General features: G+C 36.3%; 1 protein-coding gene across 4 annotated transcripts in view; it reads left to right on the top strand.

Moving 5' to 3' along the window:
- Positions 1-17,505, top strand: part of EFNA5 (ephrin A5) — a 206,558-nt gene that overhangs the window by 153,566 nt on the left and 35,487 nt on the right. For all 4 annotated transcript variants that reach the window (XR_004237405.1, XM_032095624.1, XM_032095626.1 and 1 more), the window contains exon 2: positions 13,196-13,488. Coding sequence is in view for 3 of the 4 variants with exons in the window: in XM_032095624.1 (XP_031951515.1) it covers positions 13,196-13,488 (293 nt within the window). In the remaining variant the exon portion in view is untranslated. The remainder of the gene's footprint in view (positions 1-13,195; positions 13,489-17,505) is intronic.

Raw genomic sequence — 17,505 nt, forward strand, 5'->3', positions numbered from 1 at the left:
TGTGTCAGGATGTATTTTTTACATCAGTCATAGCCATGATTTAAATGAAGAATAAATTTTAATGCGTTGTTACTCAGACCATTCTGTAACCTAACAAAAGATCTCTTAGCATACATTTAAGGGCATTCAAATGCCAGAGTTAAAAAAAATGCCAAGATGTGAATAGGGGGGAAAATGCAGTAAAAAGCTTAGAATGCTTGATCATTAACAGAACTAGTTTATAAACAAAGGCAAAATGACTCAAATGAAATGGCAAAAAAACCAGTTAAACAACTTGTTTTAACAACTCATCAAAAACAGTATAATAGTTTACCAAAAGGCAGTAATTTTTTTGTTGGCTTATTTATTTTTGTAGTTCAAGAAACAATTAAGCTTTTTTTAAAGGATTTTGAAGATTCAGGCTGCTTTGTTTCTTTGGTGTAAAAGCTAATGCAGATAGATGCATTATTATACTTAAGTTAGAGTCTTAATAAATTAAAACTTATTTATAATGTGTTTAAACTCATGATTTGTATTTAATTTGACACATTTAATGCACAAAATAATTAAGATTTTTTTTCCCCCTGCTTAATCTATGAAGGGAAAAGTTAGGAAACAAAAGCAAATGACCCCCATCTGTAGCATGATGTTTGCAAGTTTGATGAACTTTAAAGGTTTCTGTTACCTTTGACTCCTGGGAGCTTGGAAGGCATAATTTAGAAGACTTTTTATTTGAAGAAAGGAATTTGGTTTCTCTACAGATGTTTCTTGCTGTGTGGTGGAAAAAGCAGGTGTAAACCAAGTTTGCTTCAGAGTAAACCTTCTTGCAACACATCTTTAGGCATAGATAACCTCTCAGCAACCTTAAAGAGAAAGCTTGAACAAAAGAAGAGTGTTCCTAAAGAAGTGGATTGTGAAGTGTGCATCCCTAAAAGCATAGGACAAGTTAGACAATATAAAAGTCTAAGATGTCTTTGAAATGTGATACAGGATTTTTCAGCTGCATTATTTTTGTTGTGAGTCAGAATGTACAAGATGAAAGGACAAATCTTGAGGTCTGAATTCAGTTTCAGTCAATCCTTAGCTACTTGTATTAGCTTAGCTACTTATATTAGTAGACAGTAGAAAACTAGACAGCCTTCATTTGTTAGGAATTTTTTTTTATGTGGAAGACCCCCTGGAGACCTGGTTAGATGCATTTGAACAGAGATTTTTAACATATTCTTTTACATAAGCTGTTTATTTTGGTTTAAATTGTGATCAATGATTTGGGAATAACAGAAAACAAGATTTACATTTTCTTTAATAAGTAAATTTCTCCTCAAAAAGGAATCTTATGTCCGAGGGGTTCAGGAGGAAAACTCTTGCCTCTGACTGTTGCAGGTAGCAAAGGTGAAAGTGTTCAAATGTTAATCCTTTGAACAATGATTATCAATTGTTCTTCAACAGTGCACCATCACAGATTATAGATTACTTCCTTTACCACAAAAATTATGGCACGATTTGAATGTCTGGTAGAAATTGTCAGGGCTCTGGCCCAGAAATGCACAGAAGTAGATACTTTTCTGTTTGGCAATCAACCTGTACCACTCAAGGATTCACAGACCAGTTTACTGGTGTTCAAGATAATCAGACCAATGGATGAAGAAAAATCCATCACTCTTGTTAAACATGAAGAGCCCAAATCTCTGACTATGCAAAAGATGGCTATTGTGAGACTATGCTGAGGACGTAAGACTTATTTAATGTAGTCTTGATATCTTCTGTTGGCCAGTGTTGGGAGTATTTTGTTGGTCTAGATGTGAGTTTTTCTGGCCTGGGAAAGCTCTCTAGCTTTTCATGTTGATGTGCACTGACTGGGATTTTGCCCACACAAGCTGTCTATCTGGTACACCTTAGCACCAGATTATGTGTTTATGCCCCAACTATCCGATTGAACTGTGAACACTAAATTCTTGAGTTTTGGGGTTTGTTTTGTTTCTTTAATGCTGAACTAGTATTTTAGGGTAAGAACGAAAGGAAGAAATCGTTTGTATGCTCAGTAATTAATTTTTAACATCTAGGGAAGAATGTAAAGGTTTCCCAATATGGGAAGGTTTTGCCATACCTGTGCACTCCCTCCTTCACACCTGCCTTCTGGTGCCTTTATAATAAATAGGGTGAAGAAGGGGGGAGGGCAGGAAAAGAAATCTTTATTTTAATTTTTCTGTGATACTCTTTGCTTCTTATCCTAAACCTTAGTGTCTGTGCTTTGAAAAATAGTTACAATGTTTCAGGCAGACATGATCATAATTCAGGTGTGAATGAGGAGATTTCACTACAGGTTGAAGATTAGAATTCATTTAAGATTAATTTGGAAACAGTTTTAAGAAAAATGCAACAGGGAAATTAAGAACATAGCTTCAGTTTTACTTCTCTGAAATGTCTGATTGATCTGAGAGTTGTGCATTTTTTTCTTTCTTTTTTCTCCTATGTCAGTAAGTTACACACATATATATAAGTAAATGAGCAGGTTTTGCACATTTTATCAATTCAATCTTTACTAGTACATATTGAAAGACTGTTTCTGTCACTCTTGAAGGAATAAGAATTCCAAAACTCCATAATAGGAATCATGTTATGGGAGCTTCATAATTTGAAAAGGGATGGGAGGAATAATATAAAGTTTGCATTGAATTCCATGGTTTGTCAGTCTTGTTCAGTTAAAAAAAAATGGTTCACATCAGATCATAATCTTTGTAATTTCTTGGGTGTTTTTAAAGGCAGTATGTATCAAGAGTAATGATGGAAAATTCTATATCCATATGCTGTCTTTAGAAGAAATTACAAGAATGAAAAGAAAAAATTTCTACCATTATTAATAAAGGTGCTACTTTGTGCTCCTGCAATCTGTAATTTGAAACTCCAGTTGTTCCTTTGCTAGTTTGCCCAGCATAAAAGAGAGACTAATATGGAAGGGTAAAAGGAACAAGGTTAAATTACTGTATTTCTCCATAGAACTTCCTCTAAAATGCTGTTTCCATGTCAGGAAAAAGTATACTTTTTCTATGGGCCTCTTAAATAGACACAAGACAATTACACAGCAAAAAATAAGTTAATTGATTGGAGCCCACTTTCTGGATAGCAAATTTTCTGCTAACAAGTTTATGTACTCTTTAGCTATTCTAACTTGGGTTTTATGTTAATAAGTTCAAATTACTTTTGATAATGTATTTGAATGTATAGTTTATTAATTTTAATAGCAAGTTGTGGTTTCATACTGAAATTTCCTATGTTCCTGGGTCTGTTATGATCTGGGGGCTTTTTTCTCCTCTATATTTTTCTCATGCTATTTTATATTATGTCTGGATTCATTCACTTTAGCTGAAGGATGGGGATTATGACCAGAGCTTGTTAAAATATACACAGTTTATTAAACATAAAAATACTGTGAAACATCTCAAGGGTTAGTTTCATTTTATACTCTTGCATGTTGGGAAATTAAGTTGCAGATTTTACCAGTTACAAGTTATTAGGGTGTCTGAGTCTCCAAATTCTAATTTGATCGCAAAATATTTTAAAATTTATTTTGTTTACACATTGCGAGATTAATAATAAACAGTTTTAACTTAATGTCAGAGAAAAGCATTTCTATACTACAGCAAGTGTAGGTATATGCAACAGACAAGCAATTTTATCAAAATGTATGTTTCTTCTCAAATGCTGCCCATATATATTGACTGGCTCAAATTGATGCAGTTTTTTTTTTTTTTCCCTGGGGGTATGGAAGAGATGGAGATTTAAGTTTATACAAGTTAGCCATCACTCTGCTTTTTATGTATTAGTGAGAAAGAAAATTTGTGAAGCTGACTTGCGCTACATATACTTCCTTGTGGAAACTGACTGCCGTTTATCTCAATTATTCAGTGTGCAGGTCAACATGCTTGTTGGGCAAATGTTCTTTCCTTTCATTTTGTGAGTGTGAGAAGCAAGACCTTTCTGCAGATAGGGCATTGCTCTCCATATCCATTAACAGATGTCAGCACATGCCTCAGGCAGGGTTAGCAAATACCACTCATAGAATCACATTCCATCAAGGCTGATAGATTCTGTCTTCTGGGTTAGACACATGGTCAACACATGGTCAACACATGTTGCTAGAGTCCAGTTCAGACACTTCAGTAGTATTCCTACCTGTGGGGGGTTTCTGTGGTTAATTTTATTTTGGTTTTTAAGAATTTAAACTCTTAAATATTATTTTCTCCCAAATGTGACTGATAGTAAAGTATGTGTCAGTACAACAGAGCTCAGATAAAACTTGGCTGCTTTTTTAAGAAAGGTATGTAAGCAAATGAATCAGCAAACTGCGATTTTTCTGGTATAGGCAAGAGGTGGCTGAGGTAGGTTTTGTGTTTTCAAGCAAAATCATGGAATAAAAGATGAAGCTGACATCTTCTATGTTGTTAGTGCCTAAAGCAGACAAATGTAGAGTCATGTGTGCAGGATATTGATGAGCGCATTTAAAAATATGTGAGCAGTAATTTCCAGATCTCCTTATTTTACCTCAGATGAAGTGGGATAAATGTTGCTGGTGAACTCCAGAGTAGTACTAATGTGAACGAAAGTAATGAGCTTGTGTCCATAAATCAGTTTAACAAAGATTGGCTTCAAGCCAGATATTTTGGATTCAAAATGTGGTTAGCGGCTCCAAACACAAATCTCAGGCTGCCTGTAGTACCTTGTTGGGTGTGGTACCTTTCAGCTAATGTTACCAGGCTTCAACACCGAAGTTTGTCCTGTAAATCTGAGTGATGCCTTTGACAGAACAGTAGCTTTTCCTTTACCTTTGCTTCCCTTCTCTCTTCATCCATCTCTGCATGTTAAACGCCCACAGCAATGGAAAATAAATAGTCAGGTAGAAACTGTAGCCAGGGGGTTTAAAGCTATCAGAGTTGGGACAGCTGGGAGATGAAAGCTTGACCTCATTGGGAACAGTGCTGTGACATGTTGCACCCCTTTATAACCCTTATCATCAACAGCATGACTGTTGTTGCCCCCCAGATGCGACAAGTTCTTCACAAGTTGCAGCAGAAGAGAAGTTCTTGTAGATCAGGTGAAAGTCATGTGTGCCAGCTTTGAAGGAATTTTACAAAAGCAGAGTCTGAGGAAACAGTTTTAATAAACAGCATGAAGACTGTCCAGCTCTTTGATTAGGAGGTCCAGAATGATATGAAGTGGGTGAGGGAGGGTGCTGCAGTACTTGAGAATCTCTGGAGTACTCAGATTTATAGGTGTGAAATAAATGTTGATTTGACAATTCCCTTCCTCATACCTACCCATGGAAGAGCATTTAGTTTCTATTTTTAATGTTTGAGTTATCATTGAAAATAAAGCTTTCTGCTGTGCTAGCTATAAAACGTCAGTAAAGGACCCAACTCTACAAACAAACATAGTAATGAGTGTAAGGGGAAATTGTTAACCATAAGTGGAGTAAACATATTTCTATAGATTTTTTTTCTTAAAGAGCCTTTAACTCATGAAAATACATAAAATATGTGACTATATTTTAAATTAATTGTCACTGTTAACCGTTATGATGCAACCGAAATTTTTGTTAACCAATAGAACCAGAAAAAAAGGTAGTTCAGGTCTCTCAGGTGAATGGAATTAACACGGGATATGTCATTCAAAGAACTTGTACATTTTAAATAGGACATTTCCCTTTCTCATTAAAACCTATTCCTTTCTTCCTGTGTTTTGCAGTCTTTTTGCCATGATTCTAATAGAAGACTCCTTCTGGATGTAGGCTTTCTTTGTTTTGCAAATGATGTGTTTCAGCCAAGGCACTTCAGGAAGTTTTTGACAATCAGGCTTTATTAAACACAAAAAAAGAAAAGAATTTTTTTTTTTCTCCAGAATCCTAAAGACTTTTATCAGACTTGTTTTGAGGAGGTTTCTTAGTTCTGGAAATTAAGATAATTAAAAGTTTGTAAGTGGTCACTTGCAGCATATCTGTAAACTTCAAAAGTATGTGAAAAAAGAAGCTTCAGAAAGTGAAGCTTGATTAGTTATTTTATCAGTGTTGTAAACTTTGGCCTGGCATATCTAAGAAGTTTCCAGATCAATTGCTGATGTAGAAGTAGGTGCTTCTGACATTTCAAAAGGTTTATTTTTTTAATCAGCACAGAGTAAAAATAATTTTCATGAATTTAGTATTTTTTTTTTTTTTGTATTTCTTTAGTTCTGGCCAAACATTCTATGACTCTTCTGAGTTACTCAGCGCTTAATGAGTTCTTTTCTGTAAAAACCTGAATGCTAGGTCAAACTGATTTGTTTCATGTTTTTTCCCATGTTCATGTCCCCATAGTAAATCACTTGTTTTTCTCCATTAAATAGGCAGGATGAAGTACCAGGTAAAATGGTAGCTGATGAGAACCCTGTTCTTTAAAAAGAAAAAAACCCAGCCTTACAAACAGGAAGGCACAATGCCTCTCTTGTACTGCTGGCTGGTAAGAAGGGGAAAAGCAGGAGATTCTGTAGGGATACAAGCCACATAAACCTGATGCTTTTTCTCCATTAAGTCCATCTTAGTACAACTCCCTTCTTTCTGATTTTTGCTTTTAGACCCACCCAAGTAATGTGAAAAATCTCCCAGATGAGACAGACATAGCAAGATTAAAAGGGGAAGGTGGATCTCCCACATATGCCTGTGAAGTGAAATGCAGGGAGATCACTCGGCTCTTTCAGGAAATGTGATAGGCGCTTGCAGCCGGTTGTGAAACAGTAATTTGAAGTCTGATGAACTCTTTCAAGTGCAGGAGCCTGATTCTGCTCAGCTGTGTAATTATGATGGAAGGGAGCCAGATGAAGGCAGAGATCTGGGCGCAACCTTTTGGGAGGCTTGTTCCGGCAGAGTGGGTGGGAGAGTAGAAGGAAGGGTATAAATAATAAGTTTCTCTGCCTGATTGATAATGAACTAGTAATAAGTGGCCTTATTATAGTAATAAGTTTCCCATGGAAGCCTGATGATTGCAGAGAAGCTTTAGCTGAGTGCGTGTGACCACATCTTATTTTGATCAGCTGTAGCACAGCAAAGCTGTGTAATTATCATAATCTAACAATTAGCCTGGCATCCTTTCCCAGTATTTAATTACTCCAATAAATGCTAATTGAATAGAGGACTTAATGACAAGAGAATACGTTTCTTTCTGCATTGTGTATTTAGCTTGCAGTCTTTTCTAGGCACAATTTTGAATACTGTTTTATTGAACAACAGCCTTGATTTTGTGTCCTACATAGTGTTTTTTCATGGTGTCTTGAACTTGTTTTAACTTGTGAAACTGTAACCTGAGCACTGAAAGGTCATGGACTGCTTCTTTATATTAGACGGTTTTTTTGTTTGCTTGCTCAGGGTAGCAATATCCTGCTAGAGATCTAAAATGTCACTGGCTTGCTACTGTTAGCAAACACACTTCTCTTAGCATCTGGAAAATGTTGAATTTTCTTTTGGTTTGAATAGAGCTAAAATTAAAATAGCTCTTTGATTGCTTCATTGTTTGTGCATCAGAATCATTGTTGATGTCAGCAGAGCTATGGGAACAGAGTTTATGAAATGTTATGACAAAAGCCAGTAAAAAGAGCAGAAAAGCATTAAAGAGGTTATTTTTCCATAGCACAGAAATAGCATCTTTAAAATTATCTGCAGTAAAATGGTACACGTAATCCCACAACCCCTCAGATAATTAACAACCACAAGATTTCCCCCATCACATTTAACAGCTTTAAGTTGGTTGAAATAAGGGGGCTTGAAGTGTGTAAAAGAATAACAAGGCACAATTTATGCTGCTGTGTTCCAGTCACAGCATGTGAGTAGAGCTTGGAACGGTCCTAGTGCACTATAATTGCCATCTAAACACAGACAAAATCTATGGGCAAGCTCAGTGCCGTGGAATGCTAAATAACTACGTGATCACATCTTAAGAGCAGCTAAAATGTTGTCCTTTTAAATGATGATAACAGTTTCCAGAAAATGTTTGGGGTTTATGTATTGTTGTGTGTGCAAATAACTACCTATACTCATCTCTCTATTAATAATAATTTAAGCAAATAGTTTCATAACTAGTTGACAAAAAACTTTCTATCTATTTCTGTATTTTTCCAGTTCAAGCTTTTCTTGTGCCTAGAGCATTTGCAAGAGGTGTTTATGTTGTCTAATAACATTTAACCTACTGGAGATTCAGCCTTTGATCGGATACTTACGGGATCTTCTCACCTGGCCTGCTTTTTTCATGGTATTTGTAGGAATGGACTTCCCCCTGAAACCCCACTCTTTCCATTAAATTCGATTAAAAAGTGGCTTAGTCTCCATAAAGGTAAAAAAAGAGGAGTTGAGTGACCAGCATTCATAGGGGTATGCATGTGCTACTCACAGAAGCCTTTTTCCTTGGGAAACAGGACAAGTAATGTTTTGCTGTGCTGTTCTGAAGAATTGTGGGTAACTGTAGTTTCTATTTACCCAAAGAATAAATCAGTTCAGTGAATTTTGTTGACGTTGTTTTACATTTCAGATTATCATTTTAGAAAAGGGCAACAGGGGCAAGGCATTCAGCAGTGGCAGTGTCCTCTGCACATTGGTGCTAACAGGCTGTGCAGACTCCAGGCATCAGAATATGGCATCAAAATGCTATTTGCATCTGATCGCTTCCAATACCTGACTGAAAACCAGAATTTCATCATTTGTTGTCAGAGCAGTTATTTGGAGTCTTTTCGGTTCACAGTGAAGCCTTGCTTCATGCATATGACAGAACAGATTCCAAATAAAGAAAGGTTGACATAGTAAAAGGCAAATTTTCCAGTACACTTATCTTGAAGTAGAGCATCTGGTATGTCAATTCTACAGGAAGGGCAATAGAATATAACTAATAGGATTTGTAGGGGAAGCAACAAGCAGAAGCTATTGAAATTTTTTATCTATCTAAATGAGCAATTAATGTTATTTGTGCCATTCTTAAACTGGATTTTTGTACTGTTTATTCCAACAAAGAAAGGAAGAAAGAGAGAAACCTAACAAAATTGTTATTGCATTTTAAATATCTGTTAAAATAAATTGTCTCTTGTTTCAGTGACCAGCAAAGTTATTAAGTTCAAGATCAGTCACTTAGGCTTCAGAACTTAAAGTTATGAAGAGAAGCATGCACACAGGGCATGTACTATCCCTTTCTTAATGGATAAATAGAATACAGAAGGCACTAATTATTTAAAAAATGTTTTGTTAGTCTTGTTTTTCTATGGTTAAAATAACCATGAATTTCTCTCTCTGCACCCTGAATACCTGGATATTTCACCAGTGGCACTTTAGCACAGAAATTTTGTTTGGACAGTCTTTACTGGAAGCAGTGTTCAAGTTTTGTGTAGCAAGCTGATCTTTGTTGGTTACGGAAATATTTAGGTGTAGAAGCTACTTAACTCTCTGTCTCTGTCTTCAAAATTGCTTTTATAATGCTACTGCCTAATAATTGGCTTTGTAATCTGCAACTTCCCAAGACACTCTTTGACTGCCACCTGACAAAAACCAAAGGTTAATTATGTTTGAAGAATAGCTGTGTGCATGGAGACAAATGACATTATTTGCAAGAGGGTGTGTAGATTCTGTGTGATTATTGGAGAAGCCTTTTTGTTGGTTTCTACCACAACACAATGTTCTGTTATGTAAAATCTAGAAAGAGATAGTTTCTTCTTTGCATAAAGACCCTGTTAACCACATGGTTCCAGAAGGCATGGGAGTCTGGGTGAGGACCTGCCAGAACAGGATGAAGACCTAACTGGGAAAGTACAGCAGTAACATTGCTAGCAAGGTTTCTGTTTGGAATGGAACTGGAAAAGGGGACAGGACATCTGCTATTGCTGTCCTATCTGCAAATATGTCTGTTAATGGACTCCATCTTCCCTTTAAATGTTTTGCTTCTCAATGTATGTAGATGGCTTAATGTTGATCAGTGCTTTAATTTGAAATGGAACTTTTATTTCACTCTAAAACCTGGCATTACACTACTAAGTAAGAGGTTTTCAGCCTGGAAATGTTAAGTGTTTTCCACTCAAATGTGGTTTTAAATTCTTGGAAATGCTTATGTAGTATTTCCTTTAACAGTTTTGAGGGCTGAGCTGATGAATTTTTTTGTGAGTTACTCATGGCCATCCCTTCCTTTTCTGTTCAGATTAGGAGACTTTACCTTTCCTCTTTGAGGAGGTAAATACAACATGCTGCTTGTAGCTGGAGAAACAGGAATGGTCTCAGTTCACTCTAACAGAAAAGTTGGAGATGATGTAGCCTCTTTTGGAAACATTAAATTAGTTCTACATCTCTTTAACATACCTGCTGAGTTTTTGATTACTGACTTCTTTAGGATATTGCAAGACAGGAAATAAATACCTGCTGTCTGATTCTTAGTTGGTTAATAACCTGGAGTAAAGAGACTTCACCCAGAGCTGCTTGATAAAATACCTTAGTACGTATTTTCCCTGGAGGAGGTTCACTCCTGTGCCAACAATATTGGCTAAAGGCCAGTTTAGATCACTTAAAATATGCACAATCTCCTTCCCTTTGTAGATACATAAATGTAAACACTTCCAGCTATGGCAGATGACTGAGGAATGAAACTGTTGAGAGAACAGGGGAACGGGGAGGACAAGACGCAGGGATAAAAAGGACTTGGTTATGCACTTCATCTCAGACCTGCTTTGCAGGCAGTACTTAAGAGTCTGGGGTGTACTAGAATGAATGAAGACACAACTGTTTCAACACTTAGGAAAAAAGAAATAAGAAGGAATCTACTAAAATACCAGTGATCAAAGAGGATAGTTACATTGTGGTTTTGTTTATTTAACAAGAATACAGAAGGAAACTTTGCCAAAATGGAGTCAGATGAGGTTTGATTTTTCTTTTTTTGCACCATTTCACTGGTGCAGATTACAAGTCTGATTTCATTGCTAACTTGGAATTAAGGTGTGATCACACATATAGTTGTTTGTCTTCTTGTACTTATCATCTCCATTATCATGGGCTGTGCAGTTGCATTCTTCCCCTCAAATTCAGCTATTTACAGTACAGACACTGTCTGGGAAGTGTCTCTGTAGACTCTCCTTTTGGTTAAAGGAGAGAATTAGCTGCTTCTGGAAGTGTGATTCATCTCATTACAGTGTACTAAAGAGCCTGGATGAGTTGGATTTCAGAAGTTCTTATTGCTCTCTATTGACTTTTAAAATAGTGTGGAAAAGCAGTTCACATAGGGTTATTTGTGTTGTAAAAGTCTAATAGTAGAGAGGGTCAGTCTGGTCTTGAATGTATTACATAAATATTATTCTGGAAGCATATAGTTTGTCTCACAGAAGCATAATTGGGCATTATGGTGAAGGCACAGGCTGATGAAAGAAGTAACCTTGAGAGCCTCTTGAGAAACCTGAATTACTTGTCACCTACATGGTTAAAACAAACCAACTGTCCACACACAAACAGACTTATATATAAGTATGTATCAATTTTTACTTACTAAAATTGTAATTTAAAAAAATAGAGATATCTTTGCCTGAATGCAGCTTTTCTATTTGTACCTTGCACTCTTTTTTCATTACCTGTAAGAAATGGCATATTGCTAACTGATTCAGAGAACAGATGCCAATTTGAAAACAACACATTTTTGCAAATGTGTTAAGACAGTACCTGTTCAGGTGACAGATTTTGGAAGCACTGGAGTACAAAAATATAAATCTTGACCAACAATTTTGATAAATGTAAATTCTCCTGGAAGACCTATGGTTTAAAAAGGCTTTTACATGTTACAGAGTGGAACTGTGAGGCTGTGCACTGGCTGAAATTATACAGATACATCATGCTTTGATGCGTATTCAGTTTCTCCACCTTAAAAAGCTATTTTATTGAAGTTAAATTATTGTAGGGATATGAAACCGTGTAGTTTGCTCTGAATTTATCCTTGGAGGGCCAGCAAATCATTGCTTTTTCTCTGAAATTAGATAGAAGGATCCAGATGGCAGATTTCAAGCCCATCAGGTGTTTAAAATATGCCCCTCAGCTAAAAAGAAGTATTATTGTTAAATTTGTCATGGCCTTTTTATTGCTCTGTGGTACACTTGACAACTTCAGCTGTGAAAGAGAGAAGCTACAAGTAGTCCAGTCAGCCTGAAGTGGAATAGGTCAGTGGTTGGTTTCTTTAGCTGCCCCAGGGAGTTTAATGAATGCACAGACCTGGTTTATGGAGTCGTTAAATCCATCATGGTATAAGCTCCCATGAAGGCAGTGAATTTGTCCCCATTGTTTCTTCCAGACACTATGGCAGGCATTAGAAAAGTAATGTAAGTGAAACATGCAGGGGAGAAACAAGGAAATCCTCCCCACCCCCAACAAACAAGAATCCCACATCTCTAAGGAGTCATCAGTAATAATAACAGCAATAATAAAATGCATCTGGGCTGGTGCCTTGCACTGCATTTCTCAGCTGGCACTCATTCAGATCTGTCACATTAGGCTGAGTGCTGATAATTTGTATCCCAGAATCCTTTTATTCGAACACAGCAACATTTCCAACGTGTACTTTTGGCAAAGGAGAAGCTCTGATTTTTAAATCTCTTTAAAAAGCAATACAGACTTTTCTTTGCATCTTGGCAAACTGTTGCTTATTATGATGAAGGAGTAACCTGTTTGTATTCTTGTAGTAACTATAAGTACGTGCAGTTAAATCAGCTTTCAGCACAGGGGTGGTTACTGCCTGTTTCAGAGAAAAGAATACGTTTGGGTTATTTATTTTCATGCATATGCAGATGTTTATACAGACACCGATTTAGGAAGGCTGACACAGTTTTGGCATCTTTGCTGCTTCTTGTTTCTTCAGTTTAAAAAATAACCAAGTAAGACAGACACTTTCTTTGTTTATTGTTCACTAAACCATAGGGAAAGATAGTCTATAACTTGGTGGGTCATAACAACAGACTTATGTTGTGAAAGAATAGAGCAAAACCTTTTTCGAAAAGGTTGTATTATCATATTCCTGCGTAATAAGACTCTGATAGCTCTTGTGAATTGTAAGGGTAATTTTTGAGAGTGAATCTGCATGACTGGAGTGAAATGAAGTGCCATTAGTGATGCCCTTTTTATGAGAATGTGACCCTGCAACAAGGTCATCCTGAGATAACCGTGCTTACTTTTGAACTCTTCCTGTGATTTCAGATTCCAGCGAGGTGACTACCACATTGATGTCTGCATCAATGACTACCTGGATGTGTTCTGCCCTCACTATGAAGACTCAGTGCCAGAAGATAAGACCGAACGCTATGTTCTGTACATGGTGAACTTTGATGGCTACAGCTCCTGTGATCACACTTCCAAAGGGTTCAAGAGGTGGGAGTGTAATCGGCCGCATTCCCCAAATGGACCATTGAAGTTCTCAGAAAAGTTTCAGCTCTTCACACCCTTCTCGCTGGGATTTGAGTTCAGGCCAGGCCGAGAGTATTTCTACATCTGTGAGTATAGAGAGATTTACTATTGTTGCACAGCAGGTATAAGAAACCCAACTGATTTTTCACCTAAACTCTGTGAAAATACAGAGGGGCAAATGGTATATAATGCAGATGTCTTACAGTGAATGCAGGCTTAAACTATCCCCAGATACATTAGCTAGGAAACTAGCTCGTGAAAATGACACTAAGTCATAGCTTCTTTTCTCACATGAAATAGCATGCCAGCCTGTTCACTGAACCACAGCTGACTTTTAAAGCAAAATGCACCATTTCATTTATTTCAGCACTCTGAGGTGGAGAACTGGGGAAAGAAGGAGAGAATAAAAATTGTCCCCAAATATGAGGAAAAAGAATTAATCCTTTGCATGTGGAATATCTCAATTTTCTTACTTGCTTAGATGAAATATTCTTGTCTCTGTAGTATTTATCACCCAAGGAAAGTGAGGTCTGTGTAGTTCTTAAGTGATACTATGCTGCTGATGTCAGTAGTCCAGTGGTATTTAAAGCCATGATTTCTCAGGCTAAACAATCCTAGTATCTACCCAAGTGGCTCTGTTCTTCTACCTTCCTTCCCCCTACAACTTTTTCATGGTGAGCTCTTTCCGTCAGCATGGCAATAGGAGTGCTCTGGGAGCAGGACTCAAGCAGGTGAGGAGACCTGCATCAGGATTGCTCCAGGCACCCAGAGACACACGTCATGTGGGTCTAAGGAAGTGAAAACACCAGGAGGTTAAAACACAGTGGGTTAAGCAAATGGATTCCCTGACTCCACTGTGCAGGTCATATAGTTTCAACTATCTCATGTGTTTAACACTTCCAACACAGATCTTACTTCATCAATTAATTTTGCACCTGTAGCTTTCACTCCTAACAAGTTTTGACTGCTCCAGCTTTACTTTTTTCCTGTTTTTAGTTTTAGACTACAGGTTGAAAGCTTTAGATAGACTGCAGATCCCAATAAATATAGCTTTCATATGTGTAGCTGGTGTTTCTACTGTGAAACAGTCATTCCACCTCATTTCACCAGAGAAACTGAGTATGTATGATCCCTGTTTTCAGCCTTGTTTCTTCAACATTGAGATTTTTGTTTTCCCTTCCATAATCTACAGGGAAATAACAATCCTGGTGAGTAGTTTCCCATTAATTACTTTCTTCCATCAAGTAAAAACCTGTAATGAGTGGTGCTTTTTCATCAGAAAAACTGTGTCTTGTTCTTTTTCTGAAGCACAATAATGAGACTAATACTAACAACAATATTTTACATAATGTTTTTAAAACTGGGGTTTGATATGAGAAATAGTATAACCATATCAGAGTTAAGTAGGTAATGTTCAAGGATAAACAAATCTGTATTGTGTAGGCCCAGTTCTACTTGCGTCACTTCTGTGTAATTCAAAATTCTGATATCAGGCTCCCTTGGAACAGTGCAATTTTTTTGTGGATATTTGTTTTGTTTTGTTAGTTTTTTAAATTCAGTTCCAGAGCATCATCAGTCAAAAAAGCAGGAATAGTTAAGCTAAGGAATGCAGTCTATCATAACAAGGTTGCAATAAAATGTAGCAGTGGAATGGCATAAGCAGCTGCAAGCCTGAAAAAAATAATTTGTTTTCTAAAGTTTTAACAAAGAAACAAAGATAAATGTTTAATAAAGGTGAAATCCAAACATGAAAGTGAAGGAAAAAAATATGAGAAACCTCAGCTTGGGCTGTCTAATTGTTTCATTGCTAGAACATACAGAATCCATTAAACTCTCAAGCAAGACATTGTTATTTAAGTGCACCCAGGTTGCTTATGCCTAGTTTTCGTCATTTATACTCAAATTCAATAAGTCACTAAAAATCATATAACTTGCATTTAAACATCTATAATACTCATTTAATTGTCAAGGGCTCCCTTCAAAACAATTGTTCTGTAGAACTTTAAAATTCAAAGAGCTTTATGGTATCAAACTGCATTCATATGGAATTTTTTTTTAAATGAAAGGTAAAATATAAAAAAAAATAGCAAAGACATGTAAAGTATTAGTTTAAGCTAAGCTTAGCTGAAATTAAATTTGTGTTTTAGTGACATAAAAGCATTTTTCTTTCTTTTCTGTAGTTTAAATATTTTTTTCCTTCATCCTTTGCTCTGCCGAGGGCGTTAACAAGCTTGACATTGCAGAAATTTCAGGGAAGCACTATACGATAAGTTAACAATAATATGAAGACCTCAAGCCACAGCTGTCCATCCTGGAATGTTTTTCTCTTAGTCTACACTGAAGATAGAAGACGGTGAAGTGTTATTCCTTGTTCCCTCATCAAAATTGTAAGCAGGTCCTGGTTCAGGCTGTGGAGACCACTTTTGTTACCTTTCTGCATCTGCATGTTAAAGAAATTACTGGTTTGCCATGAAAGGTTTCCTTTGTTCAGCAGATCTGAAACCTCTGCAGCAGAGAGGGAAAACTGACTGTATAGGATCAGTCTGGCATGTTCTATCAAAAGGTTACAAAATATGCTGTGTAGTCTAGACCTCTGAAAAGACAGAAATATGAAGTGGTTGGTTAGCTTAATTACTGTCTGGTGCTTTGTCAAAAATCTTCACAGTTTACCTTTTAAGGATGTGGCTTGCCTCTCTTGTTTCCATTATATTCAGAAAATTAAATAATTTGTGAACAATCACTCTCTCTTTGTCTAAACTGTTCATTTGGAAAATGCCATCATTCTTTGTTATGCCGTTGCCTTCACATATTGCTCAGATGAACTCGGATCTCCATTCTTTGCATGTTCATTCTAGGATAATGCAAGGAAAAAAATCTTACCCATCTGATACCGAATTTACACTGAGAGAGTGAATTCAACATTAGAGTCATGCAATCAAAAAGTACTGATTGAGTTTGCTTTTGAAAGAAGAAAAGGTTATTAAATATTTACAGAGAAATTAACTTTTATTTAGTTAGGGTGTGCACAGTGTGGGGCTGGGGAAAGTAAATAATAGATCTGACCTGAAGTCTAAATTTTTACTTAGTTCTTATCAGGTGCTCATCTCAGGTTAGCATATGCTAGCCTGAAAACAAACGAAATAGTATTGCTACCAAAACAGAAGCAAATGAAATATATAGAGAGCAGGAACAAAACAGTGTTGTGACAATGATTTTAATGTCCTTTGGAAGGGAACGTAAATTTTGGTATTCAGGTTAAGGTGAGGTATTGTGCAAGGTGAGATGAACTCAAAAGCTAGGAAGGGAAAAAATCCCAAAATGTATAATGTTACATAATTATATATTTCAAAATGAGCATATAATTTCCATTATTTTAACTTAATTGCAGATAATTTATTAATGTTTTAAGTAAAAGTGTGAGTGACAATTTGGCAAGTATGCATCAGGGCTGTTGAAATAAAAAGAAGGAAGATGTGGCTAGAAGCAGGCTGGTACAGATTACTGAAGAATTCTGACCTCACTTGCCAAACCAAGCTATTCTGTTTTATTTAAGCTAGAGCACATAGTTCTTTTCTTGAAAACAATGATGTGTTGTCGAAAGTTTTACTAATATTAAGGTGTAGGATATGCTTTTCTCTGAGTCATTAGTCCAGTTATTTCAGATGAGAACTGAGTGATTTATCGTTATCTGTGGATGAAATACCATAGATACTTTTATCATATCCTCCAAGATTTGATGTGTATGGTTTATTTAGTCATTTGATCACTGTGAATCTTTTCATTTATATATGCTTATACTGAACAACAAGGTAGGTTTGCTCTTATTCACAGATCTCTTGCTGCTCTTCTGTTCTCCACGAGATTCTGATGATATTTGCTAGCAGTTAGCAGGCTTTACTTTTTATATATCTAGACATAACTTGTGGGTTTTTTTTTCTATTCTTCTTGAGAAAAGAGCTCCTTCATGTTTTAAAAATCCTGTTAAAAGTTAAAAACCTGTAATTTATTTGTGTGACCTTTTTTTGCTGCTGTTTCTTTCTAGTTTGATCTCTTGCATGTGTCTTTCTTATTTTATTTCAAAGTGCTTATGCTGTTTTTTTGTC

This window comes from Corvus moneduloides, chromosome Z (genome assembly GCF_009650955.1).
Source record: "Corvus moneduloides isolate bCorMon1 chromosome Z, bCorMon1.pri, whole genome shotgun sequence".
Taxonomy (NCBI): domain Eukaryota; kingdom Metazoa; phylum Chordata; class Aves; order Passeriformes; family Corvidae; genus Corvus; species Corvus moneduloides.